Consider the following 26,135-nt stretch of genomic DNA (forward strand, 5'->3'; position numbering starts at 1 on the left):
AGCTCTTACTCAATGCCCAGAGTTGACAATATTTCACCTCACAGCTTATTCCAGCCAAGCTCAAATGTAATGACAGAATTCAGTATTTCCAGCAGAAATTATTTTTCTTCTATGAGAAGGTAATAAATGACATTTCACAATACATCATCAAATCCATATATTACTTTTTCTGCTCCGTTAAATCACATGATGATTTGCTGGAACAGGGGACAGAAGGAATTGGAATTAGCTGGCCATCACTGAAGGTCGCATGAGCAAGCAAGAGGAAGCGTGCATTTGTGGAGAACTACATTTTGTGCTTGCAAGAAAAGAGACACTGCAATCTACTTCTGGTCTTCTAGACCATTTAAATTGTCATTAAATTTTAAAATATTACTTAACTTAGGATGCTGACTGTTGACAAAGAAAAAAACCCCTGAAAATGCCACTCTACTTACACACTTCTAACTTACTTCTGACACTTGTGAATATCTCAACTGCATATAGTAAAATAAAATACTTCATCGCAAGAAAATTTACTTCAGTGTAATGTAATATGTTATCACTTTAATACTTGTCAATTTATAATTCAAGTCAAAGCTGTTAAAGGCCTGTATAAATAAACAGTGCAGCAAGAACCTATCTCTGTAACCCAGAGCTAAATCACGATTTAGAAAGGTACAGAATATTTTCCTTCTAAATATTAACTCAGATTATTGTACATTGCATAACTGGACAAGAGACAAACAGATAGAAGATGCAATTAAGACACTTCACCATGAACTCTGATTTACTTGGGAATTTCTGTTGAACTATGAGATTCTAATAGGTTGTAGCTAGTCCAGAGGAGGCCACAAAGATGATCAGAGGGCTGGAGCACCTCTCCTGGGAGGACAGGCTGAGAGAGTTGGGATTGTTCAGCCTGCAGGAGGCTCCGGGGAGACCTGATAGCAGCCTTCCAGTACCTAAAGGGGGCCTACAGGAAAGATGGGGAAAAACTCTTCAGTAGGGTCTGTTGCAACAGGACTAGGGGTAACGGTTTAAAATACAGCAAGGTAGATTTAGACTAGATATAAGGAAGAAAGTTTTTACACTGAAGGTGTTGGAACAGTGGCACAGATTGCCCAGAGAGGTGGGTGGCACAGGTTGCCCAGACACCCCATCCGTGGAAACGTTCAAGGCCAGGTTGGATGGGGCTCTGAGCAACATGATCTGGTTGGAGATGTCCCTGCTCCTTGCAGGGGGGTTGGACTACATGGCCTTTAAAGGTTCCTTCCAACCCAGAGTATTCTATGATTCTATGAACTGAAGTTCCTGCACTCATCAGCGTTTATACCTAAATTAAGCACTGAATCTATAATAAATAAGCACAAAAGCTTAATGTGAATGAGTCAGTGATGCTTGAAATCCTGCATCTTTCTCCCTTCCTTTTGGTGTTCAAGTACTTCTGTATCAAATAACTGTGGAGGGTTTAGCAACATACTACAGTTGTGGAACTGTAAATTTGTAAAATTTGTTGGAACAAATAGGAAGTTTGTTGGAAAACAAAATAAAAAATACAAGTTTAATTGATGAAATACACTGCTGAGAACATTGAGGGAATGCAGCCATCAAGTTATATGTAGTGATGACTACCTAGACAGTCAAGGAAGTATTTTATGGGAGAGGTAAGACCTAGTCTCTGAAAAGCAGATGTGCTGGCCAGTGCTAATGGTGTCAGCACTGCAAGACACAGCCAGTGTCAGGCAGTGAAAAGAGTGGACAGATATGACCTAGAGGAAACAAGGAAACCAAGCAGAGGAAGATAAGAGTAGACACAGGGAAAATCACCAGGATGGGGCAAATGCTTCTCTCTAATACAGAACAGATGCTGGACGTATTCACCAATTCTGATTTAAAGGCACAAAAAGTTTCACAAGAAAAAAAGAGAGAATCTGAAATAACTGTTAAATTTTGCAGATAATATTCCAAATGCTTATGATCTTCTATTTCATACAAATCACAGGACATTTATGCAAGTCAGTGTCCTTTACACAGTCTGATGAGCCTAACTCAAACAAATGGATTTACATCATTACTACAAAAATTCATATCATTTCCCAGAGGAGCATGGTAGATTATCTTGGTTATGCTTTTCATCATCTTTCTGATGAAAATATGAACTCTTACTCTGCCATGTAATTATCTTTCCCATCCTAACTACTTCTCAAATGTTGCATCACTCCAACTCTTTTCCTCTTTTATTTACTTTGGAATTCAGCATTGCTCAGAGTCCTCTTTCAATTATTCTACATGTTTTGATTATTTTAATATTTAATATTTTAATATTAATGTTTAATCCATACAAAGAGGATTTTTCACTCTCTCTCCAACCACAAAAGATGACATTCCACTAGTGTCTGGCAACTTAATTATTGCATGTTTTGGGTTAAGACTCAGACTCACAGACAGCAGGTCAAGGAAGCTGTCTGTATGCTTAGGCATGTACACGGTCTTAGTTAGTAAACTAGAAGTAAAAAAAAAAAAAAAAGCCACAACAAAACCCTTCTCAGATTCTTCCAGCTTCTGTTAGGAATTTTATAAAACTGAAATTATTTGATTTAGTCCGCAATTCTGAAGAGCGATAGCTTTGTCTCTCTAAAGTAATTAGAGAGTAATTAGAAAGTAACTGTCTAAAGTAATGTAGTGGAAGAGCATAGTGAGAGACCACTAGAGTAAGACCGTAGCAGAGAGGGAGTAATCCTATGATCAACATTTGTCCAACATACATCCATTAAACCACATGCAACTCCTGACAAGACAATGTTACAGCACAAAAGAGCCCAGTTAACAGAGTGGAAGTGAGGTCAAGCCTGGAATTCTAATTTTAATTGTCTTGTTCTAATTTTTTTTATCCTCCTGACTTTTTTCATTGTAAGATCACAAGTAACTTGTGTACATATTGGTTCTGAGTAAAACATTGAGACATGAGTTTATTGTTTCTCTTAGTTGGAATTTCCTAGAGGAAAAATACTGCCAAAACAATTTAATAGCATATTCAAAATTAAGAGTGCATTTTGACCCAAATGACTATAAATTAACCTAAAAAAGAAAAAAAAAGGAAAGACAATAATTTCTTCATTTTCCAAACTAAACAGGAAAATAACTGCAACAAAAGAGCATTTCAAACAGTCACTGAACAATACTGTAAAAGCATGTTTGTTAATAAAGGTAAAGACAGTTCCTTCAGAGGAAAGAGGAGTTCTACGGCCTGAGGCTGAAAGCTGTGTGTTTTGAGAAGTATGCTGTAAAAAATTAAAATACTTGAGCTTCATTAATCTTTGATGTATGTTCAACAAAAACAGGAGAACTACCTCACTCAAATCTGAACCATTTTAATTCTCATAAAATTGTGGTTTATAGGAGCAAGACAGCTTTCCTGTCAAGCATCTGAAAGATGTGTTTTGAATTTGTTTCAAAGGTGCAGCTTTTCTCAAGAAGATCATATTGAGGACTGTTCATTCTCATGCGTGACAGCGTTGCTCAAGGCTGTTGCCAAATGTCACAGTACCACTTGTGACAGCCACAGGGAGAAGGGGGAGTTTTCACAATAGGAATTGTGCAATCAGATTAGCCAGTCCAAGGAGGATTATAAAGATGTGAATGATCAATGCTGGCCACGTCAGCTGCCCAGCACGATGCAGGGAGATCACGTAGATGAGGGATGGATACACGAATACAAAGGCCAGGCCACATGTTGCTCCAGAGTATCTGAGGAAAGGAGAGGGGAAGATGAAAAAAAGAAAAAAGAAAAAAAAAAAAGAAAAAGAAGAATGCTTTGTGTTAACTCTTATTTCTTGTCATTTCTCCCCCCTCAAACCAATTAACAGTCTGGCCGAACAATGACTATCTGCAGTAATCAATTTCTGTTCTTTGCTGTCCTTCACTGGCATTTAATTATCACCCTCTGTGTTCCTCTGCCCCCTGCTCTCCTGTACCTGTGCTCTGATATGCCTCTGACGTTGCAGTCAGGTGCTTCTGGGGACTGACACCCTATTTTTGACTTGATGTTTCTACTTTCTTTGGGGTAATCTGTCAACACACAACAGAAAAATACTGGACAGCGCATCCTTTGGTAGGCATCCTTTACTGTAATCTCATTGCACCCTAGCCATCTGAGGACACATGTTAAAGCATGTAAGCATAGAAACACTCCTGAATCTGCAACTTTTATTTAATTTATTTAATGAGCTCCTAGCAAACCATTCACCAGACCTGAAAAAATAAACATGCCCTCCTGGTAACATGATCAACGACAACAAGTGAAACATTTACCTGTTCTTCTAACCACTCCCTTGCTTATCAAAACCTTCTCATTATTTTCCCCTACTGTGAGTTTCCATCTACTAAGCTATACTGCAGACAAATGAGCATTATTAACTAATTTTATTTCAAATATTAGAACATTCCTTTTACACAAGAGGAAACATCATAATACAGAGTAACCATCTCCAACACAAAACCAGCAAATATCTAAGTTAGACTGTATATAGAGAGGAAATTGACTGTTCAAAATGTTTGGTTACTATGCACAATACAAACACATTAGCAGAGGTCAGGAACAGTTTTGAGACAGAGAAATGTATGGCATATTTATAGAATCATAGAATGGTTAGGGTTGGAAGGGACCTTCAAAGGTCATCTAGTCCAACCCCCCTGCAAGGAGCAGGGACATCCCCAACTCGATCAGGTTGCTCAGAGCCTCATCCAGCCTGGCCTTGAACGTTTCCAGGGATGGGGCCTCCACCACCTTCTGGGCAACCTGTTCCAGTGTTCTGTAACTCTCATCGTAAAAAATTTTTTCCTAATTTCTAATCTAAATCTACCCCCCTCTATTTTAAAACCATTACCCTTCATCCTATTGCAACAGGCCCTACTAAACAGCCTTTGGAGTTAATAACTAGACCATCTCTATTACTGGAATACAAAAATCTTCACTAGAAGGAGAGGTAGAAAAAAAAGGAAATAGAAAAAACCTCAAAGGTCAGCCACTGAGCAAAAGTAAGTTATTTTGCTCCTCTAGTCAGACCCAAGACTGTCATTCTGGTTTTATAATTGCAGATTTCTATATTTTTAAACACCTCCCTCCCCTGGTTGCTGTAGGAAAGATGCAAACTAGGCATGAATTACAATGATTACAAATACGGTGGTGTCAAATGTAGAAAATAAAACTCATTAGATTATTTCCTCTAATTGTTCTCAATTGTTGAAATCCTAGGTGGTTTTTAACATAGAAAATTTAAGTTAACATTTAGAAGTACAACTTTTATGTCACTTTTCCCTTTGAAGTTACTTGCTTTCTTGGATTTTTATTATGGACTTCCAAAACAGCTTCAAATGGTCTTAATATGAAACAAAACCTTGAGAGAAGCCACACAATAACTGAACAACTTTTCTACTGACATCATATTATTTCATGTGTATAGTTACAAGGTCCTCAGATATAGCTCCAATGAAACGCAGGGAATCATCCCAATCACCTCAGATACAGAGGCACAATTACAGATAGCTGCTTGTCAGAACTTTAAAAAAGCCGATTATTTATACTTCTAATTCATTATTTACAACTTAAAAAGGTATAAGCCTCACAAAATATAAAGATATAATTACCTGCACCCATACTGTTAATTTTCAACATCAAGAGGCAAACATGCAGCAACAGCACAGGCAAGTTCACTGTGCAAGCAACACTCACCTTATGATACCTCCTATATTTGGATAAAATCTTGCCATTGCTACTCCAGCTCCTACAACTGCTACGTTCAGGATGAGCACATGGAAAATGCTACAGGAAAGTGAGGGAAGAGTGTTAAAATCTGTGCTGTATTTATTACAAAATACCACCATTATCTTTCATTTGCACTAACATTTAACTGGTACTTGGATGGTGTTTCCATTTGCACAACTCACTCTATTAAAGCTAATTAATTTCACAGCAAACATAACATCTACTGAATATTCAGAGCGCCAAACTCTAAGTATCTAGTGTTTTGACTCAAAATATTCTTAAGGAGTAAGTATGTTTAATTTGGCAGTTTTTCTGAAAAACACCATACGTGGTACTCAGCACTCAAGTATTTCAGATGGATATTCAAATACCAAAGAAACAATACTGTGTAACTTAATTCCCACAAGAAAGAATTAGCTTGTTCAGAGAATGATCTGAATTGCTCAAAGGGAACTAATGGAAACCAGAAGAAAGGAAAAGATGTATCAAGTGGAAAACATTACACAGGCTACTAGGGGGAAATAACACCTTAAAACTTGAACTCTAATGCTGCTTAGTAGAAGATAAACATTTAGAATGTTGGACATCATTTAATATATGACCTGTGTACTGTTTATGCTGGAATTTTTTCTTTAATTTGTTTTTACAATAATTTCCTGTTGCTTTCCTTTTTGCATTAAAGATGAAAAAAAATAGGTATTTTCTGTTCTGCGAAAGTTGCTTTTAATGCAGCAGACAAACTCAGTGTAGTCATTCACAGAACCGAAACTCAGGAAAGTATCACTTTTCTTTAGAGAATATGAAATGTTGTTGTATTTTAACATAAGGTAATGTCAGGAAATATAATAAAAAACTGTGATATTTTGGTCACACAGCTGTTTCTATGAAAGGAAAAAAGCCTTCACACAGAGGAAACATACATACGCTTACAGGTTTTGTTTATTCTTCTGGAGGATTTGATTTCTTAAAATAAACAAAATCTGTAAGGCAATGCTAATTTTTTCTTAACTGTAGAAAGTAGGCTCATAGGCTCATAGAATGATTAGGTATCTATATTACGGAAGATGTCACTAACGAACAAGCTTTTTAAAAGTGACCAGTTTCATGGCTGAAAGGCTGGCTGCCAGTTTCCAAGTTTAGGAAGAAAGATTAGAAATGTTGAGTAGTTTCATTAAAGTTTAGAGGAATGGTGGTAATTTAAACACAAAGGAATAATTTAAGACATGGACTATTTCTTAACGTTCGCTCTTAAAAGTTGATTTAAAAAAAGGCAGAAATAATATATTTCACTTTGTATATGACATTTTAACAGCGGTACAAGAGGTGTACTTCAGAGACTGAAGATAGCAGTGGGAATACAGCAGCTGAAACTTTAACCAAAAAAATAATTGGATAGAAACCTGGTAAAATGTCCAGAATAAAAAATAAAATCCCAGGAGTCAGACTTATTAGGGAAAGAAGGACCAAACATTTACTGCTTAATATTGCTAAGGAAAGACAATTAACTAAACTGTTCACAAAAACAGTGTTTGCCATTAAAAATTACTTCCTCTCTCCCCATACATACGGTAGATTGCAAATCTTACTGTCATATAGCACATTTGAAGCCAAAAGTTTATCAACACAGCAAATGACTGCACTTCTTCCATTCTTTTTTGCTGAGATTAATTTTGTAGCAAGAGGGATTAAAAAGAATGCAGGTTTAGTAATCCAAAAACATTTTGCAAATTTGTGTCAGTTCAGAATATTTGAGCAGAAAATCTGAAAAAAAGTCTGAAGTATTTCATTCTGACATGCTTTAAAACAGAAGAAGTGATTTTGTAGTTCAAAGTTATTGCTTTTTAAAAAAATAATTCTAGCTTCTTATAACAAAAATAAAAGTGGTGCATGTGTGTATTTGGTGTGAAATGAAATGTTTTTCAACTTCTGGGAAAAAATAATTGGGTTGGGGGAGCGAATGTGTGTTGGCTCAGTTGAAAACAATAGTCTTAAGATGCTGGAGCCTCCAAAACAATTCAGTACTTGCAGAACAGCGCTTTGCAGTTTTAATTTGTACAATTAAGCAGGATCTCAAGAACAATACTAAAATTTAAAAGTCTGAAAAGGATTTAAATTCATCTGTTTCAGGGCAAAAGGTTAGACTATTTCTCCCCTGCAACATCCTTGCTCCTTTTTTCTACCTTTTTGAAACAGCCCAAGTTGTAGTCATGTTATTGTCCAACAGGTGTTTAACCTGCAACCCCTTTCTTTTACCTAGGCTAATATTCATAATTCATCTCAGCTTCAAGTCAGGAAAAAAAAAAAAAATCATTCTTAATGAAGAGAAAGGCATTATCATTTAGAAAAAAAAAATCCTTCTGAATAAAGAATAATCTGATATGTAGGGCTACTAGTAGCTGTATTATCTGAGATCGTATTTTCATAAGACCGTAACTTTCATGCAGTTGTGCTCCAGAAGGGACAAGCATTTCTCAAAGCCCATGACATTTTAATATGTTCTGAATTGCTCCGTTTTAGCCTGACACTGGCTTATGGTACAATTAATGGTCACTACACATTGCAAAAGGCCAGTCAAAAAACCAGTCTTTTTTGGGGGCATAACCATATTACCTCTGCTTATTACAACTATAGGCAGAAATGTATTTAGATTATGTTAGAGATCAGAAAAAAATTATCTCGTTTTTACCTAACCACCCTGCTGGCACACAGCTGTTTTCTAAGCAGCATAACTTTGTTCCTCATGGTCAACAGCAGCAGAGCTGTCTGGGCAGCCTGATTAGAGTTGCTGCTCTAATGCACAGGTTGGATTGCCTCAAGGAGGCTGTAAATTCACAAGAGAGGCACACCCCGGCAATTCAAGGGTGGCGCTTGGTGCTCTATCTTTTATATTTTGTCTTCAGTCTCGATATTTGCAGTTGGGCAGATGAAGACACTAGCTCTTTTCTATAAAGGGAAGCACCATTCACCTGCAAAAATCCTGCAATCCCACAAAAATGATTGTAGAGAGGAGCAAAAAAAAATGTATAAAAATATCAAGCTTTCCCCTAAATCTTGCTTTTTTTCCCCCCATTGCAATGTTAACCTTTCAGATTGACAGAGTCCCGAAACAACCTGGTAAGCAAAAAGATCATTAGAGGGCTTGCTCCATGAAGTTGTCTCATGTGGAAGTGGTAGTTACAGTTAAGCCACTGCATGACAGTGACCACATATATCTAATGAACTTCAGCATCCTCAAAGTAAGAATTGTATCACAAACCATGAAAGCAAACCCTAGGGCAGGGGATATTTAAAGAAAGAAACTGATTTTAAATTCCCTCAGGTTAGATGCAAGGAAATTGTAAGTGCTGGACTCAGCACAGAGTCACAGGGTGAACACACACAATAAGGGAAACAGGAAAGCAAGGAAAAAAGTGAAACAGGATTATTTAAGTAAACATTTTTGAAAGGTTACTGTATCTAAAAATGCATTTTCTTCCTGGAAATCTCACTGAAGTTACATCGGTCAAAACAACTATGAATGACAGCAGTTAAGAAGCAAGACAGAAACTAGATGAAGAACAGATAACTAAGCAGGCATGCAAACAGCAGAATATATTTCATTGCATCAGAAGACATGTGTGGGAGAACTGGCAGGTCTGCTGGGCTACCATGGAGTAAAGGGAGGACAGTCTTTAAGGAAATCCAAGTGATTTCTGTCCATCAGCTTATTTAACCTCTCAGAACAGGAAAGATGTTAAAAAGTTGTAAAAACTGATCAAATGATGGTACAAAGCGTTTTATGCACAGCATGTAATAAATCAAGGGAATTATCTGTGACAAATATCACTGGAGCCAAGAGCCAATAACGATAATAAAAAAGTTAGCTTTCTGTACATCTAAGAAGATCCAGAGCCATGTAAGAAACAGCAGATAAACCACATGCCTCTGGCCCTAAGTCATCCATGAAATGACGCCACTGCAAACATATCTCACTTTAGAAAAGAAAGTTATTTCCCAATACATGACATTTCGGCCTTCCTTTACAACACTAGGGAGAGAAGTACATCACTTTCTATGCAGTAGTCTGTACACTAGCATACATTTTGCAAAATGAAAGAAGGAATTAGGACACCTTCTCTTGTCTCTAAATCTTTTGTAGGAAGCACAGAAAGGGTGAAGGCTTTGTGATAATCCCTGTCAGAAGACTACTCTGCCCAGCATGTCTACACATGTATTTAAGACAGGCAGAGACAAAGGTGACTGATACTGGTACATAAGAGGAAGGAGAATTCCCCTTCCTAGAAACAGGCATGCTTTAGCTCTCCTCCTGACTACTAGAGGACATAGGATGCTACTCATCTCCTCAGACAAATAAGTTGCAACTGTTCAGCTGATCCTTGATGTTAAACCTGAAAGAAAAAAAAATTATGTATCATCTGCTTATGCTTTTAAGTTTGGAGAAGATGAGCTGCTTCATCACACAAGACTGCAGGTTAGTAGGATACACCATGGCTAAGCACAGAAAAGCACTGTTAGTAGTAAAATCTAAAGTATGCTAAGTATATAAAAGGGTGGGACAAAAGACGTGGGCATCAGGCTTCAGACAATAAAAGCTTGCATGAAGTAGAGTAAATGGTTCTTCATTATAACCCAGTTATAAACCATGCCTACTAGCAAAAAAATCAGGATACAAAACAGGATGCTGCTTTGAGTAGAAATTGCCTTGGGTTAGACCAGTTGTCTAGACTGAGAAATACAAAACAGCAAACTAATACCTTGGTGCTTCATCATAGTCAGTGACAGATAAATAGTAAAGAAAAAGGAGTTAAAGCAAAAAATCAAATTGATCTGAACAATCCAGTCACTGCTAGGAAATAAAAATTATCTGGCAGCCCTCTAAGCATGGGCGTGATCATGCTATCCAATTAACAGCCAGCTTTAAGATGCATCCATCTAGAATTCCAGGTGCTTCAGCTAGTAACTTAACGGCTATCCCTTAACTCCATCCATAGTAGCAGCAGGTATCCACATCTGCAAACCACTGCTCATATGAAGAAGCTTGGCTTTTAATACCAGGGAGCTTCCAGTTCATGTGAAAACTGCAGCACATCCATGTGGAGCAACCCAGGACTTAAAAATGAGGACAGCGAAATTTACAACGGGGACTTGGACCAAAGGATGAGATGTTTTGGTTTTTTTTTCTGTAAAAGCCCAAATAATTGTACAATTATAGCCAGAAAGCAAGTTTATAAAATTCAGGTGCAAGGGAAACTTAATATAGGGAGGATGAACCTATGGAAATACATGTGAATTTAGCACATTGAATCACAGGGTTAAACAATGCTTGGTTGACAACAGAGATCCTCAAATGCACGATCAGTATGAATTCAGCACAGTACCCAATGTGCTGTATAAACAGATACCCCCCGTGCAAGGAGCAGGGACATCTCCAACCAGATCAGGTTGCTCAGAGCCCTGTCCAACCTGGCCTTGAATGTTTTCATGGATGGGGCATCCACCACCTCTCTGGGCAACCTGTAAAAGTGTTTCACCACCCTCATTTAAAAAAAAATTCTTCTTTATATCTAATCTAAATTTACCTCCTCCTATTTTAAAACCATTAGCTATCACAACAGGCTCTGCTAAAAAGTTTGTCTCCATCTTTCTGCTAAGTCCCCTTTAGGTACTGGAAGGCTGCTATAAGGTCTCCCCGGAGCCTTCTCTTCTCCAAGCTCAACAACTCCAACTCTTCAGCCTTTCTGCACAGCACAGAACTCCAATTTCTGCTCTGTTCTTTTTCTCCTGCTTCATCCTTCTGGTTTGTCACTTACACAAAAATTTTCTCCAAATGACCAGGAATATTCCCCTCCATATATACACCTTAGGCACACATCTAAGAGCTAAAGCTTGAGCTCTGCAGATCAGTCTTCTTACTGCCCGAGAAGTGTTAGCCCCGGACATTAAAGATTTTCATAAAAGAAGCCAAATATCTAAGCCTACTGATAGAGTGATCATTTTCCTATACAAAAGCCATGGAACTTAATATTTCCAGGTAGATTCTTCAGGGTGCATGATCAGGCTCCCCAGTGAGACATCAGTTTATGTCAGTAAGAGCTACTGCTTTATATTTGCAATATGTTTCCCCACAAAAGCAGCTCTGGGAAAAACCCAGAATACTGAAATTCTTCCTAGGAAGGCGATACAGGCACAATGCTACTAAAGGACCTTTGTCAGCTTTAGCTACTGGTGAGAACCAATCATCAAAGACATATTTCACAACCAGACTTTGCTATCCTCCCAGAGACAGGTCCTGTGCTTGCTACCAGTCTTCAGTTAGTCCTCATTGCATAGAAAAACTAAGAGCTGACCTTGCTGGTTGTAAATACACAGAAGCTGGAGCCTGGAGGTTAGCTGAGTGATTTTTTGTGCTATATTTGAGATACCTGGGCTACAAAAGAGGGAGACACAGCCAGCTAGCCAGCATGTACTACTACCTTATCACTATAGGCTAGAGCAATTTAAGTGGCTCCCTAGAAAGAAACCATTTTTGACTTCTGTGAAACTTTAAAAAAAAGTGAGTGGAGCTACCCACAGGACATCCTGGAGACAAGAACCAAGCAAGTATTTGCATCATTGCATTTGTCATACCATGAAGGCTTAAAATAGCAAGCTGTAATTAACCTGAGAAGAGGCTCGTATGAAGCTGTAGGTTCTAGCAGAGGGCATGAGGGAAATGAAAACCATTCTGGTCAGAGAGTAACAGGAGGGAGGAGATAGGAAGAGGCACATCCACGTAATATAAAGGACATGGCTATTTCCCAGTGGCTGTGAAATCCATGTTTAGCACTTAAATCAATGGCCTTGTTTCCAGCAGTAACTTGCAGCAGTTCCCAAAAATTTCCTCAATGTTGAACTGAGTACAATTTAGCATCAAAAAAAGCAAGCACTTATTTCACTGCCTAATTTTAGGCATCCAATTTCTAGACATTCTCATACCTATTTTAGTACCCAGAAGAAACCCGAAACTTAGAACAACATCTTCCCAGACCTGTATACTACTGCTGATGCCACAGAGGAAATACACATTTCTTCCTGGGATTTTTTTTTTTTTCCTTTCCTCCTTCAACAGTAATTCACAATATAAAATAAGAAACTCAGAGATAAATGCCAGCTTCTCAGCTGTGATAAATTCAGACAATACTCCAAATATAAATGTCCTAGGTTTTATTTAAAAAAAAAACCAAAAACCTAAAATTGAAATCTGGATCAGCTCTTCCCTGGAGTTCAGACAGTGTACAAACCCAGGGGTGTGGCTCACCTCTGAAATTAGCATGTGAACAGCTATTTTTATAAGCATAGGAGCAACCTAGGTAACACAGCTAACAACTCACTTAGCTATTAGTTCTGTTTAAAAACAGATGGATGATTACTGATAATGCACAATCAAAACACATATGGCACCGTGAATGGTTAATACCCAGAGTGTATGTCCTTCATAGCTAAAAGACTACTTGATGACATGTTTCTGCACTGAACAAAATTATTTTCCTGTACTTTTCTCTTGCCACATAAATGCATAACAGAAATTAACTGTGTTGACAAATATCCTGTTTATTGAAGAGCTGAAATGACAAAAAGAAACACCCCATTCTGCTCTGCCAAGCTGCAGCAGTCCTGATCTGCAGGCAAGAGTTTATTTTGCATGCATATTCACCAATTGACTCTACAAACATTGTGAAATTAGCTTTTGAAATGTACTTAATGCAGCAAAGAAAATCCCTAAAAGCTCAGCCAAATTTCTGACCACAGAAGGCCAGTTAAGGAGAGTGTGCCAAGCTCTTGTCAAGGAGTAGACTTCTTACCTTGGGTAAGCATTTCCAAAAAACTGTCTTAACAGCTGAACTCGTGCCAGATAGCCTAACAGTGGGTATACAGTCATCATCTGGAAGAGCAGGAATATTCTTGCAACAAATGACATGATGTCATCGCTGGGAAAGTTATCTAGAAAATTCTAAAGAGGAATAATGTTACATATAATCAAGCCACCATTGATAAGTGTATCTGCTGAGTTTTAATAGCTGTGTACAAGAAAGAAAGGGATAAAAGCCAAGCAACTACAATTGTTACATGAACTACGTAAAAGGAAATACCCTCTCCCTCTTTTACAATTGCCTTGCCAACAAACACCAACTGATTTTTCAGTATTAAAGGGCTGATGTCAGCTTTCATGTTAGCATGAAGATGGAATTATTTTATAATCTTCATGCTCAAATAATCAAGGCTGTGGAAGGGCTGCCTGATTTTTTAGGCAGATCGATTAATACGCTCCTATTACCTGTCATACACATAGATAATAAAACCAGTTATTTAATCAGTAAAACTGGATCATACACTACAAGTGGCAACATCTGGAAAAGGAATATAAGACTAAAGTATCATGGAAATAAACAAATGGCCCTGTAAGTAGTAAGTACTACAGTACTACTATACTTCTGTATAACTACAGAAAAAGAATGGGAAGAAACTAGTTGTCATCTATTATTTAACTACAGATTTCACCCCATGACGTTATTTCAAATGTTAAAAAAAAAATAATAATAATTTCATGGTTAAACAATGGTACCAGTTCTAACTAACTCACAGGCAAAGGAAGCCTTTAAATGCTGCCTTATTGCTAAATACTATGCAAGAGATACGGAACACCTGGTATAAAATGGATCACCAATTGATAACTTCTATCTCTGAAGTAATTTAAGGTGTGGGAATCAGCCTTGCCTATAAGGAGATGAGTTTAATAGCCTTCACGGGGTGTTTCACGTGGTGCTATTATCTGAAGAACTCTGCTGGCAAGGCTCACCATAGTGTTAGATTCCAAACCTACTCATAGCGATGACTCCTACCTAAATGAGCTTGCATTTGCATTATGTTTCTTTTTCTGGAGTATCTAAAACCAGTCCCAATGGGTGGAATTGGTCACTGCACACATAACTAAACATAAACATAATACTTTTCAGGATCAAAGCAGCTAAAGAATTTAAAGCCTCAACTGCTGACTTGTTCATTTTGGCCCTTTCTTCATTATTTTCACACAGTATTTATTAAAAGATTGTTTTTTATACGACTACTGGCAGCCAGACATGAATATAAATAAGATAACACAAGCATTACGCATCTGCTTGTAGTGGTGCCCATGAGTCATTAGCTAACTGATTAGAGTCAAGGACAATTATGTCTGCTAGGGTGAGTCATGAAGCAACAGGCAGTAGCAGTTCTTGTTTAAATACATATTTATTAAAAGATCAAGGATAAATATATACCGCAGAAAATGTCTCACCTGTTCAATACATTCTTTGGATAGTGGTGGTGAAGGAAAAGATGCAAAAATTATCACTCCAACATACAGATATGTTAATCCTACCAGGAAGTATGCAATAGAGAGGTCTCTCACCTGGGGAGAGAAAAAAAAAAAACCACCACCTTATTTTGGCTATGACTGACATTTCAAAACAGGCAAAATAAAAACCGCATGAGAAGATTTATATTGTATTCATTACTGTTAATTTTATACTTATATTTATTTTATATTTATTACTATTACTTCTACATTTATACTTTTACTTTCCATTACTTGAATGGGAACTTCAAATCTAGTAATGGATCAGACCAGAAAGCTGCAAGAAGAGACCTCAAAGTGGAGCTACACAAGTATTATGTATCTATCTGCATACAGAAGAGGCACCAAGAAACAGATAATGCCAACAGATACAGCATGTTATTGCTGGATGCACAAACATACGCTAGTTATTAAAACAAACAAGTAACCCCCTCTACCTTCTTACATTCACCAAGTGCCATGCGACACAGAGACAGCTGTCAAAGACAGAAAGCCCATCAATGATGTATGTTAAATCTCTCATCAGGACTAAAATTTTGCAATTAAAGACATCAGCCTATGCAACTGCAGATGTAATGTAAAGGACATTTTTTAAGAAACTGCTTTGAAACCTAAGAGGATAATCCACACACTCTGGCTCCAAACCAGAAAGTAATATGTCAGGCTTCTGTATAAAAAGTGTGATAATGGAAGACATAGTTAATACACCATTAAACAAAATATAAAACACACAATAAACCAGAAAGTTATAGGTAAGCACAGAGGTATATATAACCTTTAGCTTTAGCACTGTATTTTATAATGACTCATTCAAAAATGCCTATCCACTTTATTGCTGAATGTCTATAAACACCCCAGGTAAGCGGACTAAATAATAGCCAAAGATTTTTAGGACAGAGTGCTGAAGCTAGTGTAATAAATCTGTATTTAACTACATTACACATACCTAAACATGGATTTAAACCTTAACGTCAATGTTCACTTTGAAAATTTTGACTATAAAGTATCTAATATATAAAAATATTATTAACTACACAAAAATAATTAAAAGTTTTAAATCAACATTCTGTATTGCAAAATAAGCAGCAAATCCACTCAAGCACTTTATGAAATTGCAGAATCCACATGTACTACAGAGCGATCTCATAGCAATGTACTTAGTGGGTTATTCTTCTTCTACATCTTTTTTTTTTTTAAATAAAGTGGGATATCATTTGTTCCTAGTTATTAACTGACTATATTCTGTGTAAGCTTATGCTACACTACAAAACACTCATTACCTTATAGCAAACCATTTGCCCAGATGCTGCTAGTAATCATATTCTTAAAGGATTACTAGTAATGCTTCAATACATGACCCTATTTTCCTGTGACTGAGAAGCAAGGCTTAGTAGCTGAGGCACAGCACCAAATTATCAGGACTACATGGCTTCCAGACCAGGATTGTAACTACAGCCTCCAGCGAGCTCATGGAGAGCATGGGCAAAGCTTGCTTGCAGCTGTGCATGGAAGTGTTTCCCTAAGTGTTTCTTCACACCATCTTCTTAACAAAAGAAACATATCCTATACCTTTCTGGAGTCTTCGGAGGGCAAAGCAGTCCCTGAGGAAAATATAAAATGCTAGATTACAAATTTCAAGAAAAGTCCAGAAGGAAGCTAGTTTTTACTGAAGGAACTGGAATCTGCTCATTTTGCTAGTGCTTTTGGGGTAGAAGACTGATGCCTTTTCCCCATCAGCCTGCAAGAGGTGAATAATATTTCTCATCAGAAAACAATATACTGCTAATGTGTACCCCAGGGTGGCCCTCATGCCCCTGGCAGCTGCATACTTCCAGCTGCAACCTCTTCTTCCTGCTGACCAGTTACATGCAGCTAGAAGATCCTTCTCTAGTCTTTGGTATTTTAAGTGTATTCCTCATGCATAAACACAGTATAGTACAAACATAGTAACAGTTGTTATTTGTACTCAGCCTACATATCGGCTCTAGAAGCAACTGTAAAACTATTTCTGCTGTCACAAGTACTTGCAGTTGTGAGGGCAAGCAATCTGAAACTAAATTCTTACTGCTTCCTTTGGACTACACTTGATTACGGGTAGATAGCTAGTGTGCTATTACCTCTGATTATACTAACCAGCTCAGGTTTATACAGTTCTTAAGGGTATATGCTTTAATCTGTACTGAAACTAAGTGCTGAGAAAATTTTGACAGTGTATTTTTATAGCACGTAACAAAACAGACCCTTGTCTTCGGGTGCTGTCACCATACAAAGAATACCCAGATTTTGATTTCCATAAGCAATAAGAAAAGAAATAAAGACAACTTGAAAACTTGATTTTATTTTTTCTCAAACATCTGTCAGTTCCCTTGCAAACATCTGCTTCTGCGTATAAGACAGTTATCTTTGTACAAAGGTGTGTGTTTGTGTATATTACAGGAACATCTTTTGATTACTGTTCATTACTCTTCAGGAGATCTGGGTTCACTCCCTAAAGACCTTAATTATAAATACTGTTTAGACAGCATAATTCCAGATAAAACCAAAGGACACACAGAAAGAGATAAATGGATTAATTTTAAGTAACAGAGCAATAATCGCATTTGTCTATTTTAAATTTTGTATTAAGACGCTTATATTCAGAATGGACATCACTGTGGTGGAAGCTGCCTATGCATAAAGAATACAGCAGTCCTCGCGCCTAGAGTTTATAATCTAAGATTCAAAGGTAGAAAAAAATGGTTGAAAGGAGGAAGTATTTGGGAGATTAGAGTGGAAGGGAAATATCCAAGATAACATGCAAGTCATAGTCCATAAGTGGCACAGCTTGCCACCTGCCAAGCCCTTGTCAAGTACACCTGAACTAACTAGGCAGATATTGAGGTAGAACTTGGAGAACGTATGTTAGCTGCAGTTACTGCTGACCAGGAGCTTTTCTGGTCAGAGGCCCAGAACAAAGTGTTCAGAGTGCCTCTGGATGAACAGAAAATTGGGTGACTGAGGCCGGCAGCAGCAGCAGAACGAAGGCAGAAATCGGCCTTCTAACAAAAGGATGAGTCTGATAAATGAGATGGAGCTAACAAAGAAAACTTTAAAAGTGCAAGATGTTGTATCACACTCATAGACTAGCACCCAGGTGCAGGCTGGACCTGTGGCACATGACTGGATGTAGCACAGTGAAGGCTCTAGGATCTGTGGCACTGCACATATTGCCTGTTCTTTTCAGCATCACATAGGAAACTTTCAGGCCTTGTTTTCCCTGTTGCATGCCATGGAAAAAATAGTTCATTTTTTCCTCAGTACCACAGCGAAGGCTAGTTTGTAGAGTTCCTTTTTGGATGGAAAAGCCTATATCACTGCTTAGTAAGTATTACCATGCTAGAAGAAGTATTTTTTGATTATCTCATTTCAGATAGGTCACTTGTCCAAAGAGAGATGCTGCCTCTGTAGTATCTCAACAAGACTCTGATCCATATTATAAAAAACAGACTTCAGCTGTTCAAGCATCAAGGGCAAGTGACAATATTTAACAGGATGACAGAAAAGTACTTCACTGAGATGCAGAATGCTGTGCATAATTTTGGCTGGAAAGAGAAACCAAAGGTAGGGGCAGCATCAATGGAAGCTCACTCTTTTTACAGGGAATAGTGTTTCAATATTGCAGAAAGTAAGAACCATCCACAACTCCATGCCTTCTCCAGTTACCACCTGGACAAAAAACATCTCCCTGCTCCCAGCCCCAGGTAGGTCCACAAACAATTATTAGGAGATAACACTAGCATTTTCATGCCTGCCAGATGCCTCTGGGCTTGCGCAGCATCCGTACAGTTGCTCAGGGAACCAGATCACAGATGTGAAAAAAAACCAACCAAACAGAAAATCGAACAAATTATTTCTCTGTTGCTGGGTTAGTTTTCTGTGCAATCAGTTTCCAAAACAGCTGACTGCGCAGTGCACAAAAACTTATGCTGATAAATACAAGGGGTCAGCAGTGGGAGATGGGAACAAGGAGCTCAGCTTTGAACTGCAGACTAAGAATCCTGCTCACAGGGCTTCTCTAGGCTGTGCTGCTGACATTCGGCTTACCCCAGTGCACTGGTCTTCTCACACCCACACCACTGTACTGGAATAGCAGCCAGAGGAATCCTCCCCCAATGTGTGTTTTAGCTTTGGGCAGTGATACACGCCTGTGACCAGAATGGAAGCTGCTATTGTTTTGGATTTCTAACTCCATAAAAGGAATGTTACTGTTTCTCTTACTTTTTTTCCACCTCCCCAAAGAGCTGTTCTTATTACCACTAGTTTCACCAAGTTTTGTTCAAAACCAAAACAGTACTTTTCCAGCTTGCCAAGTTCTGTGTTTTTTTCATAGCTTTGATGGACGTACCATGTTAAAAGGCCAATCCATAAAATAGTGGATTCAACTCCGCATGAGAAACTGATACAAGAAAGCATCTTGTTGATGTAAATACATAGAAAAAATATGCTAAACGTGTGACTTATGACAGAAGTTGAGACCTGTATACATATGTAAACCTCCCACTTAGTCCAGAAGCTTAGTGAAACAATTACAAAACACTTAGCTCTTCAGGAGCATCAGTGCTTCGTTAACACTTGCAAAGCACTTTGAGTCTTAGGTGAAAGGCTCCTGTACAGCTACAAACCGGGAAGGAAATCTCTAGCCAAATAAAACTCCTAGAAGAACTATGCACAGATTTGGCTTCCCATTAGACACCTTTCCTGCCATAATTAAAGGTGTTCCTTCTGTGCAATGTGAACACTGTTCTGGAATGAGAGAGCCTTGTTGAGGGCTTGGGATCCATGCTAGGGTGGACTTGGAAATTCAACCTTAAGCTCCAGGTAGGGCATTTAGAAGAGCTGATTCAAATGCAGGCAGCAGTTTCTTCCTCCTTAACACAGGAAAAGCAATCTGGAGAAGATTCCAGGTGCTGCTCTTTACAGCTGATTGCTTCCTCGGATGTAAACGGAGGGGTAAAGGCCACAGGAAAAATCTTAAAGGTGGCATGGAGGCATTATGCCTCCTCCTCTTACAGAGCTGATTGCTGGAGTGACCATGACTTTGGAATTTGAAAGCTAAAGAGAAATCTTGCCCTCTTCCACATTGTAAGATTTTCTCAAGAACACTGAAAAGGAACTTGCTTAGTTTTCTTCTCCAGAGCTCCACTAACCCCCTCTTTTGTTAAACTATTTTCAGAAATGCTCACAAACCCCAGGAAGCTCTCCTGGAGGAGAATTCATTACTTCTCTGCAGAGGCAGTCACTCGCAAGCTGGCCTAGATCACCAAAACAAAAGGTCATCTCACTGCATTGGCCCATAATCTGCACTTCGTCTCTACATAGTCAAATCAGATATATTTTTTCCAATGTGCTCCAGGTGGCCTTGCTTGAGCAGGGGAGTTGGACAAGATGACAGAGGTCCTGTCCAACCTCAACCATTCTGGGATTCTGTACCAGTTTTCATACTGCTAATATTTAAAAATCTGTGTATGTTATTGCAGTTACTTTTATAGCTAAGATTTTAATGAAGCTTGGAAAGTAGGGAGGAAAAAACTAAATAATCAAAACAATTACAGTAAAAATGTATTCTAGGTCTCTAACTATCATGTTTACTCCATTTCATATTTTACAGTAGGAAGATATTAAGAAAGAATTGAGTTCCATCTGGATGAGCAGTACCTAACTTTTTCAAGGGCAATGGATCAGTCCAAATGCTACATATCACAAAGGCTCCCAATCCAGGCCTCTATTTTGAGGATTACCTAAATAGGGTCAGGTTTCCCAATGAACCTTAATTTGGATTGTGACACAAAACTACTGAATTAACTCTGAGAAAAGACATTATCTAGATCACAAAATTGTTGTTCAAGACTCTGCTAAAATCAGTCCAGTGCCAAATATTCTCCAGCACTTTTCATTTTAAAATCAGTCTTTCTAGAGTCTTACATCATCAAGCCTTCTTCCTCTTGTGTGTAATTCGGCCATTTAATACTAGCCTGACCACAAAAAAAGCCTAAGACACTCCTCAACGCTTTCATTTCAATACATTTGTAATGCATCTAGTACTCATTGGTAGCCAGTGAAAAGGATGTTTAACTGGTTTCTTATCAAATCACAAGAGCGAGTTACATTTTCCAGGGACTGCAATAGTTTCGGATCTATTTCAAGAGAAGTAGACAGGAAAAAATTATTGTTGCCTGGAAACCTAGATAAAAATCAGCACAGTCTTGTGAAATTACTTACATTGTTTTCTTGATTCCTGTTGTTTTGAAGAAGTGTGATGACACAATTGTGGATGAAGAAAGCAAGTGTCAGAACCCCTGTGAGCTGAGGGAACAGAACTCTAAACTCTAAGGGAGGAAAAAAAGCGTTAATAACTTATTTGAAACAAAAAATGTCAAGTGCAGAGGACATACAGTGCTGTGGAGTCTACTGGCAGAAACATGAACCTCTGTGTTGAAGCGGGACAATCTATTTTAGCTTTGATCATAGCCAATGCAGATATTTAGTTAGGAAGTACAAAATACATGTTACTACATAACACACCCTCCAGCAAGATTTCTCGAGAGACTCCAACAGTTAAAGAATGTTAGGTTAGTCTAGGATTTACACATACAAACTTTTCTGCTTCTCAATAGTTCAACAGGAAAGCATTTTTGAGGCAGGAATTGACTGCAGTGAGGCTGTATATCTACTGGTCCCTGAACAGTGAAAGAGGGGGAAAGAGTAATTTGCTCTGTAAGTATCTTTTGTTGTTAAGAAGTCACTTATGCTACCAGAGGAAAGTGACATGTAGATGTTTAAGAGGGTCTGCTTACAAACCAGGGCAAAGAAAGACAGAGCAACTTCCTGTTTTACTATACACCTTACAGCATCTATGAAAAAATTATTTATTTTTTTTGTCTCCATGGGAATAACATTACTGCACTTCTTTTAATACTTGAAGGATTATATTCTCAAGATTGTGTTTCTGGAAGCGCTGCAACTGGTCTAGGAACTCACCAATGTGTAACATCATTAAAACAGCATCTTTGGTGTTATTATCTAAGGATATATGCACTCTTTAGACTGTTAACACAATCAGAGATCCCTGAGGTAGCTCAGCTTCTGGAACGCATCCAGCAACATAGCAAAACACTTATGAGTGTCTCACAAACCCTTACAGATCAAACCACAGAGAGCTCCATGCAAACCAGAACTCTCTAAAGTGCTATGAAGTCCGCAAGGTAAACACACCCCAGCAGATAATGAAGGGCTCATCTAGGTTGAGAGAATATGCCTTCCCTGAATTCACTGTGTCTTCAATACCTATCTAGCATGACGACCTCCTGATAGAAGTAAGAGTGCAAACAACTTTTGGGCTTGTTTTCCACCCACTACTTTAATATCAGTAATAAAAATCTAACTGTCAGACTCAGAATCTGTTTCAGCACTGCATTTCCCCCATCACTACAACAATCAGTAGTAGCTGGATTTATATGCACTAGCTACATGCTTTGTCTATCTGCTAGCAGTACTCTAGTCGCATTGCCAAAATAACCAAACCACTGGGTGATCCACTGCTTAGTGAACCATGGCACATGTGTCATGCTATGACTCATTTTACACTAGGACTGCTTAATAGATCTTGTACTTGAACTTCAAGATGCTTAAAATCTGACTTTTTAGACTTTGGCTGGTTTCTAGTTTACATGGGTTTGTTAGTGAACCAGATTTTCTCCTGCAGTCTCAGGAAGAGTGCAGATATGAGGCCATGTAAGCATTAGAAGACTGTCTACTGGGGCAGTTCAGGTTAAAACTATGTTTTGATTCGTGCAACGCACCAAGATTGTGGTCTATCTACTGACTGAACAGCATATGCTTGAGTATAATTTCTACTTACAGATAGCATTAAGAATAAAGCAATACAAAATAAAGTTGGCCATAAACATAGATGCCCACTATCCCATGCTTTGAAATCCAAATTTTTACACTGGAGACAAAAGTAGTTTGTTAGTCCAAAAATTCTTCCTAAAAGTAAATGCAGTGATGGAGGAAAACAGATAGCATAGATAGCACAGTTTCAGAACTACCTATACTGACCTATAAGTTTGTACTTATGTTGCAGTAGTCAGGAGGATTCCTAGGCAATTACAATGATAATCCAATTTATCCTCAAAGCATCTGCTTCGGTTTTGCAGACAGTTATACTCAGCAAAAACTGCCTGGCTTTGAGGACTCAACTAGAAAGGACAATAATATTTTTTTTTTCTTGGTGACATGAAGAAATTGTTTTACATAGCCTTTCGCTTGTTTCTTGTCATTCAATTTTGAAATAGGGTTCTGAACGCCTGGCTGAGATGAGGAAGGAATGACCTTCAGCAGTTATGAAATAATGAACAAACAGATTTGATGATAGCTAGAGGCTGGGGGGCAGAGAAGCTCAATACTGGGTCTTGAGCAGACCTCTTTGCCAAACATACACAGAATACAATAGCTAAGCTGTTTATGCTGCTTCTTACTGTGCCAGAACAATTTCAGTTCAACTAGAGGGCTGCATCAACCCAAAGGAAGTGGTAGTAGAAGACAAAGAATAAGTAGCTGCAAGACTGCTGCAACTGTGATATGAACATAGTTAAATCAGTTGAATTTCATATCAGTAACTTTACCCAGCTAACTACTATCTGCAGTTTACTCACTGAGTTGTTACTCTTGTTGCCACAATGTGTTACCATGATTCCACAAATTAAATCAGATTCTATTAGAAACATCGAAGAACGCTGGTGTTTCTTTTTTTTTTTGATCTCTGTCTTGCTACTGCAACTCAAAACCCATCCTAAAGTTTTAAGTTATCCCTGTTTTCTTCCACAATTCTACATTATAGGACCTAACAATAATTTGCAACCTATGTGTAAAACCATTAGTACAGTACTTACTGTGACTGGGAAACCAAAAACGCACAAACCCACAAAAGAAACCCTAAGAAGGTGCATATCTGAATTTTGCCTTAAGTAAATAAGTACCTTTTAAAGAAGGACAAAATGCTTGTTTCTAAGAACAGAAGGAATGATACAATTCAATAGTACAGGACACAGCTTCTTATAGCTAACTTGTCATACAATTTTGCCTGTTTTAAAGGATGGGGAAAAAACAGCTAAGATCTCACTCCAGATCTCTCATTTCAAGCCTCTTAAAACAAGAAACTGATCTCTTTAGACTATCTATTTAGGCAATACCACTGTTTGTGACATTTCACACAGTATTTTTGTAACAGTAATTTGGAAAGAACAAACAGCCACCAACACAACATTCAAGAAAGAAAAGAAACATACTGTACAGCTAATGGGTGCTTAAAAGAGAAGAGCTAAGATTATGGACGAAAACCTGAGATAAACTAGGAAGTATAGGAAAATTGTCCTCATAAATTATGGTGAATAAGCTACTTCAGTTAAGCAAGTTAAGCATGTGGAGAACTTACAGTACCTTTACCAGTCGATCTGTCTACAGTTTGTCATTTGTAACTGCTACCAAAATAGGCATGATCTGAAAATGCTGCAGCTAGAAATTATTATAATACAGGTGAAACAGGACTGTGGCAACCTCCCTGTCACATTATATATGCTGGAGATACTTCTGATGGGCACTCTTCCTCCACAGTGTCGATACTGTCTCCTGATTAAGGACCATCACTGGGAAAGGGATTCCTGGTCATAAGGGATCCTTCCTGAGCCTCTCTACATGCAACATCAGACAGCATTTCCTCACTTTACTTATGTCACAGAGGTGTTAAAAGGTAAATGAGAAAGCCATTCACTAATTGCTGTAAAAAAAAAATCTTAAAGCCATCATATATGTTTCATTACTGCACTTTAACTATCTTACCTGGTACAAAAAAATCATTCTCTGTAAACCAGTCATATTCTAAGTGGATTCCCAAACGAGCAGCCTTTACAGTAACCAGAAAAACTAAGTAGACAACCGAAACTGTACCTAGAACAGAAAAGGATCAAACAAACACCATGAGGCATAGAAAGTATTTGTGCTGTGTTTTATTTTTGCTCCATCCAACCAGTTACTAGTAGGCCAAACACTTTGGGTTGATATTCACTCTTAAAATTTTCTTTATTTCTTTCGTAGGAAAATGCACTTGTACCCAATGCAAGCTTTCAGCATGTGTAATGTTCTCCAGACACTGCACTACTGACAGTGGAAGACGTACCCTGTAAAACCCTGGTGCTGGGCAGGTGGGGAGGTCCCTAGGCAGTAACAGATAGGTTCCAGTTTCATCTGTCAGGATTGTAATCTAACATGAGACAAAGTCAGTCACAGTACTGCTGTTATTACAATGTCCAGTCATTAACTTTTTGAACCAAGTGGCCTAATAGGATACGAAAGTTGACTGCAATTGTGAACTTTACACTCGGAGCTAGAAGCTGATAATGCCATTTGATCACTACTGATTTAAACCTTGTCTTGATCATGACCTTGGGTAACCTTGATCATAACACTGGATTTGCACTCCATCTCACTGGTTCAGAGGCATCCAGCAATAGTCTGCACAGCTAGAGGACTACAAGTAAGATCACAGATGGGTATAAATGCCTTGCTGTATCTGCATGTGGGATGGAAACCATATGATCTTGGCTCCTGTCACTTGCAAGAGGTAAGGGCAGAATAATAACTACCTAAAAACTGACGGAAACTGCAACAGTAATTAAGACTACTGCAATACAAGCTCCTGGCCAATAATACTGCTAGAACAGAGAACAGGCTATAAGTAGGTAAAGACAAAGAAACAGCATTTTTCGTTTAGAATACAGATTCAGACAGGACATCATTTCAATCTACCAATACCTCCAAGATAAAAAAAAAAGAAATTAACATTTGAATACACAGAGCATAGTCAAGAAATTAGGAAGATAAAAGGTTCTATACTTGAGGATCAGCTTTAACAGCTAAAATATTCTGTAGTTTCCTAATGATTTAGGTTTCTGTAGGCGTAAAGAGAAGTTAAAGTACTTT

General features: G+C 38.1%; 1 protein-coding gene across 5 annotated transcripts in view; it reads right to left on the bottom strand.

Annotated features, from left to right (window-relative positions):
• Nucleotides 1-2,816: 2,816 nt before the first annotated feature.
• The window catches only part of SLC38A9 (solute carrier family 38 member 9), a 50,027-nt gene continuing 26,708 nt past the window's right edge, over nucleotides 2,817-26,135 (bottom strand). For all 5 annotated transcript variants that reach the window (XM_086771057.1, XM_086771061.1, XM_086771059.1 and 2 more), the window contains 6 exons: nucleotides 24,996-25,103; nucleotides 21,378-21,484; nucleotides 15,060-15,173; nucleotides 13,588-13,736; nucleotides 5,714-5,803; nucleotides 2,817-3,729 (listed from right to left, as the gene is read on the bottom strand). In XM_086771057.1, coding sequence (XP_086627183.1) covers nucleotides 3,564-3,729; nucleotides 5,714-5,803; nucleotides 13,588-13,736; nucleotides 15,060-15,173; nucleotides 21,378-21,484; nucleotides 24,996-25,103 — 734 coding nt within the window. In that variant the 3' untranslated portion in view covers nucleotides 2,817-3,563. The remainder of the gene's footprint in view (nucleotides 3,730-5,713; nucleotides 5,804-13,587; nucleotides 13,737-15,059; nucleotides 15,174-21,377; nucleotides 21,485-24,995; nucleotides 25,104-26,135) is intronic.

Source organism: Chlamydotis macqueenii, chromosome Z (assembly GCF_036417535.1).
Source record: "Chlamydotis macqueenii isolate bChlMac1 chromosome Z, bChlMac1.mat, whole genome shotgun sequence".
Classification (NCBI taxonomy): Eukaryota; Metazoa; Chordata; class Aves; order Otidiformes; family Otididae; genus Chlamydotis; species Chlamydotis macqueenii.